General features: G+C 35.4%; 1 protein-coding gene across 1 annotated transcript in view; it reads right to left on the minus strand.

Annotated features, from left to right (window-relative positions):
• The window catches only part of PDZD8 (PDZ domain containing 8), an 81,194-nt gene that overhangs the window by 30,094 nt on the left and 31,486 nt on the right, over positions 1-19,614 (minus strand). Inside the window, exon 3 of the mRNA XM_058544096.1 lies at positions 8,764-8,866. Within this exon, the coding sequence (XP_058400079.1) occupies positions 8,764-8,866 (103 nt within the window). The remainder of the gene's footprint in view (positions 1-8,763; positions 8,867-19,614) is intronic.

A 19,614-nucleotide genomic window follows, 5' to 3' on the forward strand; every position in this document is an offset into this window, starting at 1 on the left:
AACTGAGAACAAAACAGGAGACAGTGAAGCAACTCAGATATTGGCAACAAACCTTAGGCTGAAAGGACAGAGGGAGGAAGTGGTATTAGTAGAAGCCAGCGGCTGGAGCATCAAGCATAAGCTGAAACATGGTAGGCCTGTCCTGTGAGAAGCATGGAGGACAAACAGCAGCTGCCAGACATACTGTCCAAGGCAGAGGAGAAGAGGAAGAATATCCTGGCTTCACCAGTCCACTCCCATTTCCCAGGGAGCTGAAAGTCGGCTGACACTGAAGCCTTGGAAATACAGCCAGCAGAGGTCAGCCTTCTCATGACATAATGCGGGAGAAGGGCCCAAGAATGTATCTGAGGGCAAACAAGTTAAGGTCTGGCACAAGCAGAGATCTGAAGAATGGGGATAGGTACAGGTATGCATGTGGAGAAATGTGCTGGTGGAAGGGTGCACATGTACACAGGCTGTGTAGTGGACAGAGTATGGCAAGTATAAACGAGTGAAAAGATGGCTAAGCACAGCTAAAGCGGAATGGAGGGTAGAAAGGAGGGCTGGAGAAAGATAGTGACCAGGTCAGGGAAGTCTCTCACATCAAGGAATTTTCTTTATACTACTGAGCTATAAAAAACCATTGAGCGATTTAGAGAGGCAATTAATAGGATCAGATTTGTATTTCAAAACAGATCACTTATCATCCCCTCCCCCTCCTAGGACAATCACTGAACAACTACAATATGCCAGGAATTCCATTAGGTGCAGGACACATAGCATAAAAAGAATATAGAATATTTGCGCCCCTGTGAAGTCTACCAGGAAGTATGTAGTGTGCAGTATTATCAAAGACCTTTTAAATAGCCTTCTTTTAGTGTTTATCATCTGATTAACACCAGGGACATATGAGATTTATCTTCAGAGCCCCATAGGCTTAGTTCCTTGCTCAGTAAATTTATTGATCATCCTACTGTTTACTTTTTGTATTTATATACTTCTATTAATCATTCACTCACCTTTGCCTTTTCAGCTGAAGAAGACTATTTTTTCCCATCCATTTATCCTTATATGGCTATCTCACTTCCATGTTTATTTTAGTTCTTTCTCCCCACCTTACCCAGCTATTACAAATTTTTTGTATTATAGAAACCAGTAAATGCACAAATAATTCTCTGAGAATTTCATGGTCTTTAAATAAGTGTATTCATTTTGTGACACCCACTCTCATGAAAAGTTGAATTTCTTGTTATGGAGGCACTATGACTATTTTTTTAAGGATCCTAGATCTCATATATTTTAAGCATAGTTTGGAATTCTTTCTAACATACTTGTCCTGGGAGCTCTTTCTTCATTTTGTACCTCTTAACTTGGCAGGTCTTAGAAAAGTTTAGTGCCACGTGCAAACCTGAATATTATATTGTACATTTCTTCTTCTAGGTCTGTGCTCCAATAAAGTAGCCACTAGCCCCTGTGGCTACTGAGCACTTGAAATGTGATTAGGATGAACTGTGATGTGCTATAATTGTAAAATATGCACCAGATTTCAAAGACTTTGTATAAAAATAAAATAAAGTATCTTATTAATTTTTATGCTTATTACATGTTGCAATGACAATGTTTTGGGTATATGGGTCAAATAAAGCATTACTAAAATTAAGTTCACTTGTTTATTTTTACTTTTTAAAACGTGCTACAAGAAAATTTAAAATTACCTAAGTAGTATGCATCTTATTTCCACTGGACAGTGCTATTTTAGATCATTTGTGAAATGATCACAAGTCCCGGACTCAATCATTCAGGATATTATACCTGGTCATCTTTACCCTGTTTCCCATATCCTTAAGGCAGATCCATCTTTGACAAAATATTCTCCTAGTAATTAGATGATTTGGGAACCTTTAAAATGGATTTTTATCAAAAGCCTCCTGAAAGCTGAAAATGTATTTACTGTTTCCATTTCTTCTACACACTTGTTTAGCATCTTCATATTAGACAGGAATGATTTCCCTATATATCGTATTTTCTTCCAACTGATTACCCTTCCTCAACCAAGTGCTTCCTGTATTCAGTTGCCCTAACCTTTAGTCTGAAAGTAAAGGGAGACTCACTGGGCTCTATAATAAGGCAGATTGTGTCTGAATCAGGCTCAGTCTTGGGCAGTTGATTCAAACATGGCTTAAACATGGCTGATCTTATCACGAAGGCCCTTCCATTCAAATCCAATCTCCCCATAGTTTCAGAGCTCTCCTTGCCTCTCTCTAAAATGATTTCACTATCACCACTCTCAAACGGTTTCCTAATTATTAGAATACCATTCACACAGTCCAGTTTTTGTTAGAGGTAGTAGAATTTAATGGGACAAGTATAGCTCCTATAGGTAGAAGATTTTGGATCTTTGTATATGGCAAAATATTTCACAGACTAAAGTATTACATATGTTACATATTTGATTCACACGTCTCTTTTCCTACACTGACAGTAGTTCTTACAAAGTAGGCATCATCTGCTCAAATGTCTCTTTAATTGTAAGGGTGTGTTTAAAAAGAAAATTGAAAGGAGCCTGATATAAATTATTTCTCTCTCAGAATCAGATCCTTTCAAAAAATGAGGTTTTGATAGAGAAGCAGCAACGGAGAGAAGGAAAAGTACCATTCAAGTCAAAAAGATAAAGTCCAGAATCTAGGAGGTGAATTCTTCTGACTTTATAATTTGGGGTACGGCTGACCGTATCTAAAACCCTTCTTATAGCAGTTGCCAATCGCAAGTTGCCAGTTGATACCATGTAACCCTCTGAAAAGAATATACTCATTCTGATTAAGAGTTCCAAATTATCATTTATGGATTCTCCCCAATTGTTAGCTGAATGCTCTTCAGGGATTTATTCTTATTTTTCAGGCAGATCTGAAATATCTTGATATCTCCTAATGCTTTTAACCACCATTCCCTCTGGTATCTGCATATTGGGCTACATAAGACATGAAGTACTTCTGCTTCTATTTATACTGAATATATGACTGTTCCAGTAACTCTCTCCTGCCCATCGACTGTATATTCAGGGACCCAGAAGATTCCTTTCTAATTCCTAATTCTAATGTCAAAACAGGAAGAAATTCATATTCTTCCTTCCTCTTTGATAGCAGCATACTTATGCCAATGTACTGATTTAATAGTTATTTGGATTTTTAACTTTCTATCTCTAATTACAGAAGAAAAGATTTAAGTAAAGACAACTGCTATTAAGTGTCTAAGTGTAGAGTGTGGGAGGCTGGAAGGAGAGGGAGTAGGGTCAGCATCAGAAAATGTAAATTAAAAAGCTTGTTTTCAAAATTAAAACTCTTTTCATCCTTTACTCAGAATAGAGAACAAGGTAAAGAGCCAGACAGAACAGCTTGATGCCAACTGGTCCCCACCGCCTCTTCCTCTACCCCAGAACTCCCAGATTCAGAGGTTCTATAGCTCATTTTCATGGTGACTTCTCTTCTCCCCAAATAGCCTCAAGCATTCCAGGTTGCACAAAGAATAAAACAATCTGTTTGAAGAATCAAGTGACAGTGTGGATAATTGAGAGAAGACATGAATAGCATGGACAGGTAGGCTGAAACAGGCAGAGAGAGAGTAAGAGAAAAGAACATTTAGTGAGAACCTATTTTATGTCTGGAACTAAGGGTAAAGCAAGTGGATAGTCAATGGTGAAGGAACTCCAATTCTGGGAGAGTAAGACTCAGGATCTCTCTTTAAAACCATGTGTGTTTATGTGACATTTATGTGATTTGTTTGCATTACCATGTACACAATAATGATTATGTGTGCTTTAATATGTTTAAAATATGTCAGATTAATTTAATTGTGAATTTTATTTGATAAGCTCTATAAATTCTAGAGATATATAGTTGTTTTCATAGTTTCCTACTGAAGTATGGCCTGAAACTTTTTTTAAATCTGAAAACTCCTTAAATTTATTCCTTAGTGAAAGGGAAGCAAATCATCATCCTAAACCTGCATAGTGCTACAGACTGAAATAAATCATGAACTACCTTCTCTCTTTTGGTGTAGGTGAACACATTTTTAATATTGACTTTGTCACCTTTGCAAGATGATCCTCTAATTTTTGTTTAAGCCTAATATCTAATTTATTTGCACTTTTGCATTTTATGGGATTCTCATGAGGAATCTTTTTTTATTTATTATTTTTAAAGAACAAACACCACCAAAAAGTACTTCATTTATCCTCTGAGGTCTTTTATTCTGCAAATGAGCTAATAAGCAGGGCACTGATCTGAGTGTCGGATTTTGCTCCAAACTTTCCCTGGATTTCTAATAAGGTAGAAAGTTGGCTTTATGCAGGCTATTTGTTCAATTATTCTTTCCAATTATTTCTTGATATCCCAATTTAAGAAAAATTCCCTTAAAAATAAATAGTCATCAAATACATTTGAATTTTTTTTGTGGCAAGAACGTAGACTGGCCACCTAAATGGCATTCATTATCCTTTTCCCTTGCCTTCTACCTCTACAAAGGCTGAAAAACTAAAATGATTCCCCATACTTTCTTGCTGCTGTGGGAGGCCATGTGACTCAGTTCTAGGCAATGAGATATAAGTGGAAATCCCTGGCAGGAGCTTCCAGGAAAGCATTAAAAAGGACAAAACCTGGCTGACAGGTGCCTGTGGCATGGTTTAGAGCTCACTCTTTCTCTTGAAAGGTGGATACCTAGGAGTGCATTAGACATCTTGCAACCATGAGGACAAAAACTCCATCGTAAGGATGATGGAGGAGGAAGCCAATAACAACCAGGCTCCTTGATTACAGTACTGCTGAGCTGCCATACTAACCCAGGGTTTATCACACAAGACAATTAAGTCTTTTTTCTTGCTTAAGCCACTATTCATTAGATTTTGGTAATACTTGCAACTAATGTATTACAACTGTTCCATCTCCACTCCCAACCATTTGTGCAAGTACTACAAATCTAAAGCTTTCCATTTATTATTGATCTTCCCCTATTAACAGCATGATAAGGTACATTATAATACTTTAAAAATTCAAAGGCACATTTAAAATACGGAAGGAATTAAGTTTCATTCTGCACATTCACTGAACTTAGTGGCTAACTTGACTTGAAATAAATTTCAATCTTTAAAAAAAACGGATTTAAACCTGAAGATTGTATTTATGCAAAGATACCTTCTAAACTCATTAAATACTTTAGGATACTTTTTTGTTTGTTTTGTGAGGAAGACCAGCCCTGAGCTAACATCCAATGCCAATCCTCTTCTTTTTCGCTGAGAAAGACTGGCCCTGGGCTAACATCCTCTACTTGAGAAGTGCCTATCTTCCTCTACTTTACATGGGACGCCGCCACAGCATGGCTTAACAAGCGGTGCATTGGTGCGCGCCCAGGATCCGAACCGGCGAACCCTGGGCCGCCGCAGCGGAGCGCGCGCACTTAACCACTTGTGCCACGGGGCCAGCCCTTTTAGAATACTTTTTAATGATGCTTTTTTCTATCCAAATTTGCAATATATCCCAAATTATCAAATCTTACTCTGCAATATTTTATGTGGTCTTGAAGAACACTCTAATTCTCCTCCCTAGAGTTATTAAATTCAGACATATGTAATTTAATGCCTGGAGACACTTAACTGCTGCTGACATTTTTGATACCAGATGTAATTAATAACCTGGAATTCTTTCTCCAAAACTACCTATGACATGTGCAAAGATCTAAAATTATGACTCAAGATTGAAATCTTACTAACCTTTGCTATAAAATATTAAAGCTGTCTAATTTCATACCTTCAGACATATAATAAAGGAAACTGAAAATGCCAATAGCAATGGCAAGTTATGACCATTTCATACGCAGACAAAACAACAATGCTTTTTCACGTATTTATGTATTTCAGAACAAATTGTAAAACTGGTTATTTTATTCCCGAGGAGTTGCTTCAAATTGCTTGAGATATAACTTAAAGTTGTGGCATGAACAACCACCAAAGAAAGAGGACACTTTCCTAAAAACTACTATTTTGACCATGTCATTCCCATGCTCAAAATCTTCAATAGCTCCCTACTACTTTCATAAACTGTGGGTCAGCCCACCTTCCCTTTCCACCTTTACTTCCCCCTACTTTCCCATCCTGATCAAAATCACTCTATTTGTTCCAAAAGAATTTCACACTGCTCAATTTTTATGTAAGGATGTTCACAATTATTACATAAAGAAATTGGAAACAATTTAAAAGTCAAAGGAACATCCATAAAAATACCACATAACCATTAAAAGTCATGTTCTTCAAGAGCACGGTGATAGGCTTATGGACCTATTTAAAAAATTGATAATTGTGACTATTTTTAAAAATGCTACAAAGAATAACAGACTATTCTAGAAATACCAAAAAGCACTACTACTATAGTAGTATATTACTACTATAAAACAGCCAGGTAGTACAGTTCAAAAATACCTATTCACTAGCATAATAAAGACATAATACAGAAATAGTTTTCCCAAATAATGGCTACAAATAATAATCATAGAATTGGCTATACTGCCACCAAGAGTTAAATGTGATAGAAACAGCTAAATAGCTAAGTTATTAAATACATCTTTAAAGAATACAATTATAATTTATTCCTACAAAAAACTACTGATGTGCTAAATAGATCTTATCTTTAAAAAGACTAAAAGTAACTCCAAAGAGGTTTAGGGTTTCCAAGAAACACTCTTGAGATTTTAGTATTACCAAACCCATAATGTTTCAGTAAATATGTAAATGCTTAGTAAATAAAATAAATTTTCTTTAAAAAAAAAAAAGCTGTAAGTTTCTTCAAGGTATAGATTTTTTTTTTTTTTTTTTTCCTATTTAGGCCATAAAATTCTGTGATTCTATTTCTACTGTGAAACTTCATGGGCTTAAAAAAGAAATTTTGTAGAGAACATTTTGATAAATGCTCTAAATCTTTAATAGACTTACTAGATTTATGCAAATTCCAAGAAGCATATCATACTTGCTATTAAAACTGCTACACAGAATATTAAGAAAATACCAACTCAACTTTGGAAACAAATTAACTAATAACAAGCAACAATTTTTATTCATTTAAGAACCCAAAGAACCCAACAAGTCCAATTAAACATGCTGAGAGTGAAGTACTGTTTTTATTTATTTTTAATTTAGAACTTATAATATTTTAAAACCCTTTACTTTTTTTTCAAAGTCTTGCAATTTAGGTGAGTCTCTTTTGAGATTCCAAAGAAGAAACCAGAACTCTAAGCCCTTCACATACCAAAAGTATATGCCAAATCCATTTTCCTCTTTCCATTTCCTCAGCTATCATCTAAAGTAACCAACATCTCCTCTAAATGCCTCCTATCTGATCTCTCTTTAGGTTTACTTCTATCCTCCTACAATCTTTTCTCTATCTATACAGACAGAAAATTTTTTACAAAATGTACACAAGTTCATGTCACTCCTCATCTTAAAACTCTCCAACCACAAATAATAAAATTCAAACTCCTTACCATGCCCCACAAGATTAAGCATGACTCTACCTCACTGATCACGCTCTAGCTATACTAGCCTTCCTTTTGTTCCTCAAACACACCAAGCATATTCCTCAAACTCACCTGCCTTCACACACCTGTTGTTTCCTTTGCTTGAAATGCCTTCCACTCCCTCATTCCCCCAAAATTCTCCAAATGGCTCACTACTCTTCATGATTCAGGACTCATCTCCAGTGTAAGGTTGTCAGATTTAGTGAATAAAAACAGGGGACACATTTATACTAAAAAATGATTCACTGTTTTTCTGAAATTCAAATTTAACTGGGCATCCTGCTCTAGTGCCATGGGCAGACCAGCCTGCTCCTGTGTCATCTCTTTAGAGGCCTTCCCTATTATCGCCAGATCTAAAGAGTCTCCTTTGTCATAACTCCTAACTCCTTTGTTATAACCCTATTTTCTTCACAATCTCAGGAAATTACTTGGTTCACTTCTTTGGTTTACTCATTTATTGCTATGTTCTACTTCCATCCTATAATGTGTGGTTCACCTCCCCCCCTCTTCTAACCCTCCCACCAAACCTCTACCTCGTGTTAGCACCACAAAAACAGGGTCTTTTCTTGTCTTGAACTGTCTCCTCAGCATCTAACACAGTGCCTAGTAGAAAGTAAGCACTCATAAAATATCTGCTGAATGAATGAATGCTCTGAATTTATATGCTTTCTAAAGTATTTAGAATCATTTCCTTTTAATTCCATAACTGTGAAACAATTTAAAGTTCTGGCAGGAAAATTAGTTACACTACGTTTCTTTTCTTTTTTTTTTTTTTTGTGAGGAAGATCAGCCCTGAGCTAATATCCATTGCCAATCCTCCTTTTTTTGCTGAGGAAGATTGGCCCCGGGCTAACATCCATGCTCATCTTCCTCTACTTTATATGGGACGCTGCCACAGCATGACTTGACAAGTGGCGTGTCCGTCCGCGCCCGGGATCTGAACCTGCGAACCCTGGGCTGCTCAAGCGGAGCGCGCGAACTTAACCACTACACCACCAGGCCGGCCCCTAGGCTAGGTTTCTTATGCAAGCAAGCGATCTGAAGACTACAGTTTCATGTGATTCATTACATTACTGATGTTGTACTGCAACAAGACAAATAAATCAGAGATGTTCATAATTATTTGCACATGGTCAAAAATAACTCTAGGAATACAGAATATTAATAAAAGCATGCTTATAGAATACAAACTTTATACAGATGTAAAACTATGCAAATCCATTTTACCGTCTTAACAGAACTCCTTTGTTTTTCTTCCCAAACACCACTGCTCAATTCAAGTGTGCAATGAACATTTGCCTCTCTGTCATAGGATCCAAAAATGAACAGCCTGCAGTATAAAAATAAAACAAGGAGATTACACCAGTCATATACAATAAAATGTTTCTTTCTGATCATTATACCAAGAAGAAATAAATTACTCCATCACTATTATAATTTGGTAACAGAAAAAAAAATTAAATCAACACTTGGGACACCCTCTAGTGGAAAAGTGAAGTAAAGCTAAAATTAGGTAACATTCCAAGACAAGCTTTTTCAGCAGCTAATTCAAACAAATAGAAAGTAGTCTCTATTCATGAGGTAAACAAATTGACCAGATACCTCTATGTAGTAACAAGAGCTACAGATCTTCAGATCAGACTTAAAAAATAAGTTGCAGAGTAATGCAGACAGTATGATATCATCTCCGTAAAAATGAAACACACATAAAAAACAGTACAATATAGCTGCTGATGAACACACACACACACAAACACTTCTCCATCTACTAATGTGACCTTAGGCAAATTTTTTAACTTCTCCAAACCCACCTCCACCTCTGGAAAATTCAGGACAAAAACAGTACTTAACTGTTAGAGCTGTTGTGAGAGTAAAAGAAAACAATGCACGTAAGGCATTTAGCATAGTGCCCAGCAAATAGTAAGTGCTCAATAAATGTTTGTTATTTCTATTATCTTGAAAAAAACTGTCAAGGAATAATTGCATCACCTAATCTTACTGTTTAATATGCAGATCTAAAAATGAAATCTCAGGTCCAACTTTGAGATGATATAAAGCAATTTTTGTTATTGAAGGAAAAAAATGTTACCCACAAGTCCAACTTCTATACATATTATCTATCTTTTAAATCAGAACGTATGTCTGCCAATGCGTTTCAGGAGTAAGCTTGAGAACAGCTTTAGCATTAATCAACATTTTGACTGCTATTCTATTACTTTATCTCTGCATGAAGATGATGAGGGGTAGGAGTGAGATAATGAAAGAAAAGTACATAAAACATACCAGAGTAACATGAGAAAATTGTGTTCTAAGGTTGGAGACCCCAAGCAAATCACGTTTGTACCTCACAAACTGGCTTCATAAACTGAAAAGCCTGAATAAACTCATGGCCAAAAAATAAATCAATTTAAAGAATTTTTAATCTTAAAAGGACATTTAAACGTAGTGCTTAGCAACCTATTACCAAAAAGAAGGCAGGCCAAAAACATTAAGAATGTCATAATTATAAAATACTAAGTTTAGAAAAACAAGACTTTTCATTCATCAGAGTTCTGCTGCCACCATCTGTTCAAAAGAGCAAACTACCCCAGGGCCTTTATCATGCAGAGAAGGCAGTGTACCAGCTAGTGCTCCCAAATTCCTAACAGATATTAATCTTTAGGATTCAGGAACGAGAAAGCACAATTCTCGGAATTCTCCCCTGAAATCACAGACCTAAATACAGGAGAAGAAAACATAAAAGCAAATCTTGGTGACCTTGGATTAAGGTGATGGTTTCTTAAAATAGGACACCAAAAGCCGAAGTAACAAAAGAAAAAAATAGATAAATTGGACTTCATCGAAATTAAAATTTTTGTGCTTCCATGGACACCACCAAGTAAGCAAAAAGAAAATCCACAAAATGGGAGAAAATATTTGCAAATAATGTATCTCATAAGAGTCTAGTATAACCCAATTTAAAAGTGGACAAAGGATATGAACAGACATTTCTCCAAAGAAGATATGTGAAGAGCCAATAAGCACACGAAAACATGCTCAACATCATTAGCCATCAGGCAAATGCAAATCGAAACCGCAGTGAGATACCACTTCACAGTACACACTAGGATGGCTATAATGAAGACAGAGACAATAACAAGTACTGGTGAGGATGTGGAGAAACTGGAATCCTCAAACATTCCTGGAGGGAATGCAAAATGGTGCAGCCACTTTGAAAAATAGTTTGGCAGTTCCTTAAAAAGTTAACATAGAGATAACATGTAACCCAGCAATTCCACTCCGAGGTATACAACCAAGAGAAATGAAAGCATACATTCACACAAAAACTTGACATGAATGTTCACAGCAGCGTTATTCCTAATAGCCAAAAAGTGGAAACAATCCAAATGTCTATCAACTGACGAATGGGTAAATAAATTGTGGTATACACATACAATGGAGTATTATCAGCAATAAAAAGAAATGAAGTAATAATACATGCTACAATATAGATAAACCTTGAAAACAGACTAAGCGAATGAAAGAAGCCAGTCACAAAAGACCACATACTATAGGATTCCCCTTATATGAAATGTTTGGGATAGGCAATATAGGGACAGTAAGTAGATTAGCGGCTACTTAGCGCTGGGGGAGGAGGACTAAGGGGAATAGGGATTGGCTGCTAATGGGTATGGGATTTCTCTGAGAGGGACAAAAATATTCTAAAATTAGTTGTGATGATGGTTGCACAACCCTGTGAATATACTAAAACAGACTGAACAGTATATTTTAAATGGATGAATTCTATGGTATGTGAATTATCTCTCAATAAAACTGTTTTAAGAAAAAAAGATAATGAATGATTATAACAATAAATAGTGAATCATTAGGGTTATATTAAAAGTTTCAAAGATTTGTTACAAAAAGATATAATAAATGCTTGGTTTATCATTACTATGAATTAATATATCGCCACAAGATTACATATCTCAATAAGTAAAAACGATTTTTATCTGATGTTGACATTTGATAACAGAAAACATTAAAAGGGTATCTTAAATTCTAAATAAAAATCACTTAAAATATTGAAAGATAATACCACAGATATTTAATAGTTATCACTCTTAACAATGAAATTTTAAAGCACACAAAGCATTAACTGACCTATCCAACTGTCTTGATCTTTGTTTTCTGAAGAATATTCCAGATGCAGAAAACTTCTTTATTTTGCATTGATACTGATTGATCCAACCGTAAAGAGTACTTCCAAAAACACCTTCAGATTAGGTGTTAGGTTACATGTTGCTTCAGATAAGTTTATTTCCTTTTTTAATGATGAAAATGTTTTGTCTGATTGTCTTGAATTTGGTTTTGCCATTAAAATGGATACTGCTTTTATTAATTCTGATTTTAGATCAATTTCTAATTCTATGTCAGAGCATTCCACAACATTCACATCTTCTTCTCTTTATATTTCTTCTGTTAAAGTACTTACAAAGAACTGTAGCCTATGGTGAATATTCAAATACTGGAAAAAGCCAGCAAAGATTAATACTCTAACAAAGTAACTTTAGTATGTCCTAGAGAAGTTAACAACACTACACATAACTGCCAATTTAAGATTTATTTTGCTTAGAAAACTTGTTATTTCGTGGGAAAAAAATTATTTCTTAGGATTTGTATGAAGTATACTGTGTGCATAAACTTACCACTATTTATTTCGTTTGCAAGAATGACTCATCGTTAGCAGTAGACAGGGCAAAAGCTATAACCAAGACTGATTGCTTAGATCATGACTGTTTCTCTCCTACAAGTTCCAGATCTGGTTCCTGGGACATAATTCCTATGTCAGTGCTTCCTGGGCCTGCATTTGACTTGCAATGAGTGGATTCCTTCAACCAGTAATGACTCTATGTTGACTGTTAAGCTGTAATCTCGTAGAAGAATTATATTTTCCCGATATCTCAAATGATATCTCTTGAGATTTGGAAAAACATGTAAATTTCTAGAGAAATGCCAGGAAGGAGTTCGATTAGAAACACTGGTACCAGCCAGTTATGTGAATTTAGAAAGCACCTGCTTTAGTTTAGGCAGACATTTAAAACAAAAATATCAATTTTCATTCTACATCTCTACGCACTTACAATTCAATCTTGAGTTAAACGCTTTCAATTCAAATTATATTATCACCAGAAACAAGAAGTAACAATCCCTAGCTAATACATATTTTGAGTAAAATAAACACTCAGCTGATAGTGAATAAGCAAGAAATGAGTACAAATAAATTTTTACTATTACTACCTCCTAGGAGGGGAGGAGGAGTCAACAGTACTAAACAAAAAAGGCAAAAGAAATTGCCTTTCGACCCCTCTGTCTCTTGAAAGAGCTACGAGCTCTATGAAGTTCTTTTCAAGTTCAAAATGTTTATCTTTTTAAAGGCAAAGTTATAGTGAAACCTCATGTTAAATATAAGCACAAACACTACCTACCATCTATCAAGAAACAAGGAAAGAGACAGAATTTATGACAAGACTAAACTGAGAAAAAGAAAGTAATTCCACATGTGTCCTTCTATATAAGAAAGCCATTTTTACAATCAAAAGTGAAAAATAAAAGTCTCTCTTTTTTTTCTGATGATTAAACAATTTGAAAGGAGAATCTTATACCTAAAGGGAGTCAAATATCAACTCACTGGTAGTGAAAAGAATCAAATTTGGCTGACCACCTATAGGTGGTAGGTGGTCACTTCATTCTATACTCCTCCCCCTCAGAAATCATCCCCGCATAGGATTCCACTCTCCAACCTATGACAAAAACTTCCACACCTAATCTCCAGTCCTCGTCTTTCTCCTGTTCCACTTCTAAAACCCCAAGCTTGCACAACACTTCTACAGGGAAATCTAACCATGGTCTACTACTACTTAAGATACATAAAATCAAATTCATCAAAATCAAATTCATCTTCCTCTGAAACAAACACCTCTATTTTTCTCACTAGTCCTGAAAGGCAGAAGCTGTTTCTTGCTCTTTATATCCTCTAATATCTAGACTATAATCAATACTGGACCAAATCAAAGTCAGTGATACCATAATTCTCCTAGACTCAAATCCTTAGCATTTCTTTGCCTCCCCCAACTACACCCATCCGCATATTCATTTACTCACTCACTAAACCCGTCCTAGTTATCCCATTTGTCCCTTCCTTCTTGTTCCTAATACACGTCTTTCAAGCACTTACCTTCTCATCTTTAACCTACAACACCTCTTAATTTGTCTCTGGAGCTTCAATCTCTCTCTCTCTGCAATCCATCCTATGAATAGCAATCTTCTAAAAATAAATGCTTCTTAATGTCACCTTCAGACAATAATTTCAATAATTTCCCTCTGATTAAAGGATAACAATCTTGACTCCTTTTGATAGCAAATTTGGCCCTGATTTTTCACATGAAACATCTATACTTCATTCAGACAGGTCCTTAAAAATACTTGACAAATTCTCACTTTTATCTTTTTGGCTCTGTTTCCAATTACCTAAAATCAACCATCCATCTGTCTGCCTGGAAGATACATCTCTCATCCTTGAAGTGATCCATAGCAGCCTCAACTCCAAAATATTTTTTCCTTGCACTAAATTTCTATAGTATCTATTACCTAAGCCTCAATTCAAATCAGACAGTCTTTTATAGCTGACTTGTTTATGCTATTCGTTTTTCTCTGTTAGCCCTAATTACATTTTAAGTTTCTAGAGGGAAGGCACTGGACTTCACAATTTTCTGTATTCACCATAGTACTCAGACAAAATACCTTTATTACTGATGGTTGTAGTAGTAGAAGACTGGTAATAGTGGCGGCAGTAGTAGTAGTAGCAAACATTTACTGTAGGGCAGTTCTAAGAGATTTTACATTTATTATCTCATTCAATTTTCACAACTACTGTATGAGAGAGGTAATGTTATCACCCTAATTTACAGATTAGAAAACTAAGGCACAGAGAGGTTGGGTAATTTGCTCAAGATCACACAGTGAATAAAGAGTCTGAACTATATAAATTGAGATGAATGAGTTCAAGAAATTCCAACAGAAAAGAAAGCAGTTATCTTTTAGTTAAAATCAGGAATCCTACGTGCAAATAAAATATACTGGAAGCACTGGTTGACACTTATGGCATAATGGTGCAAAGAGGGAAAATTCAAAGACATAATACTCTTTTGAATTATTTTCTGACCACAGTTCATTTTACAGTTCATTTTTGTTGAAGGTACGTAGCATGCCAACATCACATTTAAAACATTTTGGAATTTGGCAGTTTAAAACAGAACTTTGGTTTTATGTCAGCTGGGTTCCTATTTAATTTTCCTAAATTCTTTTACAATTCAGACATCAGAATAATTAAAACAGTTATGTTTTTCTATATGAAATAGCAGTGGAGGTATACAATTACAAAAGAAACAATACTATTGTCCAACATGATAAACTTAGGGAAGAGGAAGGGGAAGAAAAGAGAACCTACGTAAACCCAGGACAGATGAATTCCAAATCTGGACTCTTTTGAAAAGTCTAATTCTTGTCAAAAGCAACCTAATTATAGAGAAGATTATTTAACTATAGCCTAAAGAAATGTACAGAAACTAAGGGAAAACATCACTCAATTTTTTTTTTTTTTTTTTATCTGCTAGAGAAACTTAGCTAAATAAATACAGGCGTAGTCTTAAGATCTCTACAGGAATTCAATTCATCTGGTGGAGTTATGTCAAAATTCACATAGAGTTATAGACCTTCATAGTTATAAATCTATATAGCTTTAAAGACCCCTAGGAATAATACTCAGCAACAGTTCCAAGTAATTCCTTCTTTTTTTCAATAGCATTCACTTTGCGTGGAAGTTTTCTCTTATATACATTCAAATGTCTCATGTTTAAGCTAATTTCCTCTTATCTCTCCCTCCAGGAAGGAAAGAGACCTTCAGCCTTCATCTAAATGATACTTCAATATTAATACATATTTCTGCACCCCAAGATCTTCTTGAAAAGGTAACTTATTTTAAAAATAATGACTTGCTCTCAAATAGGTAAAAAATTTCCAAAATGTATACACTTCTAACATAATACGTAAAATTTCAGAACCAAATTTTCTTCTGTAAGTTAAAAAAACAAAAAGAGCATGGAGATAGTAGATAACAGAAACAGAGATTTTGGAGTCAGACAAACCTAGATTCATATTCCAGCTATGTGGTCTTAAGTAAGTAACTTAGGGATTTCAGTTCTTCATCTATAAAATGGATATAATACTAATACTAATCTCATAAAGATTTCTAAGGGCTGGAAATAATGAATGCAAAGTGCCTACTATGGTAGCAATACACTGTAAGTAACAAATAAATGCTATTAATAACAATAATAGTATTTGTAGAGTCATGCCCCTAAATATCTTCAAATTTAACTAGATATTTTCTCTTTTCAAAAAAGATAAAATGTCAAACATTAAAATAAATGCAGAGAATATAAGGAACACCCATATACCAACTACTCAGAAAAAATAACAAACATTAATATTTAGCCTTATTTGCTTCAGAATGTTTTTTAAAACAGTCACCATTTAAGTAAAAAATAACCCAGGAGATGTAATCAAACTCAATATTAAAATAAATGGAGGATTCACAAACAAATGCAAGCTAGAAATATTTTGTGGTTATAACTTCTAAAACAGCTTCTCTTGTAAATGAATTTAAAAATTCCATAACATTAACAGCCTTCTCTACAGAAGAACTAAACATTTCACTATATAATATGGACTTAACGCTATTTAAAGAATTGATTTCTTCTATCAAAATTTCATCTTGGGGGCCAGCCCGGTGGCCCCCAAGTTGTGGTTAAGTTCACGCATTCCGCTTCGGTGGCCCAGGGTTCACCGGTTCAGATCCTAGACGTGGACCTACTCACGGCTCATCAAGCCATGCTGACACCGTGTCCCACACAGAAGAACTAGAAGGACCTACAACCAGGATATACAACCATGTACTGGGGCTTCGGGGAGAAAAAAGAAAAAGAGGAAGACTGGCAACAGATGTTAGCTCAGGGCCAATCTTGTCAAAAAGTAAAAATAAAAAATAAAAATTTCATCTTGAAGCTGCCTCATCTAATATATGAAACAAGACCAATCAACTATTGAACCAATATTGAAAAATAATTTAATCACACAATTAAATGCTTTCCTTTGCCTTATAGAACCAAAGTAAAATTATGTATTTCTAGTTCTAGAAGGATGGCAGTGGTGGTGACTGTTTTTGAGTCTCCCAAAGTCCCCCCATAAAAGCACAAAGAGCAAACAGGAAAACAGAAGCAAAAACTGTCAACAACATCTACAACAAAACCATGTGACAATGAAGTAGTCACACAAACTCTCCCACAGATTACAGCTATAAAACCTGGATGAAAAGAATTTTAAAGACACATTTAAAGATAATGAATATCTTCTAAAAGCAGACAGAAGCCAGAAGACAGTCTAATCTCAAGAAATTGCAACTGGAAGGAGTACAAACTGCTAGCTTGGGGTTTTCTGGTGTAAGGGCATTATCTAAACTGAGCCTAGCTCAGGGTTAGAGCTGCAGGAAAATGTTGGTACAGTTCGAGCAGCAGAAAGTTGAAGCCTTATGGGCTTCAAGTGTCAGAAGATGGAGTGCAAAGCCAGCAGAGCAGCTAGAAGTTATGAGGAGATCCCTAGAAGTAAAGAAACCACTGAGAGGGTAAGGCCCATCTCTGCTCAAATCGTTGGCTGACTGCTAAATAAAGAAGATCCTAGGGCACCAGTCTAAAAAGGCAGCAGTGGGAAGATAAAGGTAAGAACATAAATAAATGCCTTTACTTATTAATATAAATATGCCTGGGAGGATGGGGAGGGTGGGAGGAGTACAGAGACAAGGTTTACAGCTTGAGAAAAGGCAAGTTAATTGCCCACTAGAACATAAAATCAATCATTCTCAGAAGAACATAATAGAATCCAGAGTTGCTACAACTCTTATCTACAATGTCCAGTTTTCAATCAAAGAAAACACATATGATCGATGGTCAACATAACAGGCAGTCAATAGAAACTGACTCCTCATGGACCCAGATGTTGGATTTGGCAGACTAAGACTTCATGCAGCATTTATATATTTATTTTCAAAGAAAAAAAAATATATTAAAAAAATTGAAAGAACATATGTTCAATAAATTAAAGAAAATACAATAATGAGCAAACAGGGAATTTCAACAGAGAAACGGTAACTATACAAAATTAAATTTCTAGAGCTGAAAAGCATAATGAATGAAATTAAAAATTTACTAGACGGGCTCAATAGCAGATTGGAGATGACAGAAGATTCAGTGAACTTGAAGATAGATCATTAAAAGTACTCAATCTGAAGTACACAAAGAAATGAACAAAAAGAGTTTAAAGAAACAAGCTGAACCTCAGGGACCTATGGGGAAAATGAAACAGCCCAAAGCGTGTAATTTGGAATCCCATAAGGAAAGGTAAAAAAGAAACAGGCAGATTAAAATATTTGAAGAAATAATGCTCCCAAACTCCTCAAATTGGTTGATAACGTTAATACACAGATCCAAGACGCTCACTGAAATGGAAGCAGAAAAAACACAAAGAAAACCACCGCTAGACATAGTCAAAGTGCTGAAAGCCAAAGATAAAGTGAAAACGTGGAAAGCACCTACAGAAAAATGATATGCTGCACACAGAGGAGGAACAATAAGATTAACTGCTGACTTCTCATCAGAATATGGGATTGCCATAGTGTTGAAGGAAAATAATTATCAACCTAGACTTCCATATCACAAAAACATCTTTCAAAATTGAAAGAAAAATAAATTTCCAGATAAAAACTGAGAGAATCTGTTGCTAGCAGACCTAAATAACAAGAAATACTGAAGGAAGTTCTTCAGGCAGAAGGGAAGGGAAATCAGATGACAACTTTGACCTAAGGGAAGGAATGAAGAGCAACAGAAATGGTAAATATACAGCACACATGAGAAAAAAAATTAACTTGTTTTCCTTTTCTTCTTTTAATTTCTTTAAAAGACAATCCAAAACAGTGACTGTTTAAAGCAAAAAATAACACTTTTGATGGGTTAATAACTATACAGATGTAATATATATGACAACACTAATGATGTGGGCAAAATGGGAATATGCTGTTGTGAGGTTCCTGTAGTTTACCTGAAGTAATGCAATATTAATTCTAAGTAGATTGGGATACATTAAAAATGCATACTGCAATTCCTAGAACAACCACACATACACGAAATGCAAAACTATACAGTTAAAAAGCCAATAAAGGAATTAAAATGAAATTCTAAAAAATATTTGATTCAAGGACCAGCCCAGTGGCGTAGTGGTTAAGTTCACGCACCCCACTTCAGCAGCCAGGGGTTCATGGGTTAGGATCCCAGGTGCGGATCTACACACTGCTCATTAAGCCATGCTGTGGCGGCATCTCACGTACAAGATAGAGGAAGACTGGCAACGGATGTTAGCTCAGGGCCAATCTTCCTCACACACACACACACACAAAACATATATATAGATATTTGATTCACAAAACAGGAAGGATGGAAAGAAGGGACAGAGGAGCAAGAAAAAACAGATGAGATAAAAAATAAATGGCGGGCTGGCCCCGTGGCTTAGCGGTTGAGTGCGTGTGCTACGCTGCTGGGGGCCCGGGTTCGGATCCCGGGCGCGCACTGACGCACTACTTGTTCGGCCATGCTGAGGCCACGTCCCACATACAGCAACTAGAAGGATGTGCAGCTATGACATACAACTACCTACTGGGGCTTTGGGGGAAAAAAATAAAATAAATAAAATAAAAAAAAAAATTAAAAAATAAATAAATAAATAAATAAATAAATAAATGGCAAAATGGCAGACCTAAATACAACCTCATCAATAATTACATTAAATGTAAATGAACTCCAATGAAAAGGCAGAGATTATTAGACTACACATAACAGCAATCGTTTGTAATATATGATATACTTTAAATATAAAGACACATAGATTGAAAGTAAAAGGTTATAAATATATACATATAGATACACCTTGAAA

The sequence above is a fragment of the Diceros bicornis genome, chromosome 6 (genome assembly GCF_020826845.1).
Source record: "Diceros bicornis minor isolate mBicDic1 chromosome 6, mDicBic1.mat.cur, whole genome shotgun sequence".
Lineage (NCBI taxonomy): Eukaryota > Metazoa > Chordata > Mammalia > Perissodactyla > Rhinocerotidae > Diceros > Diceros bicornis.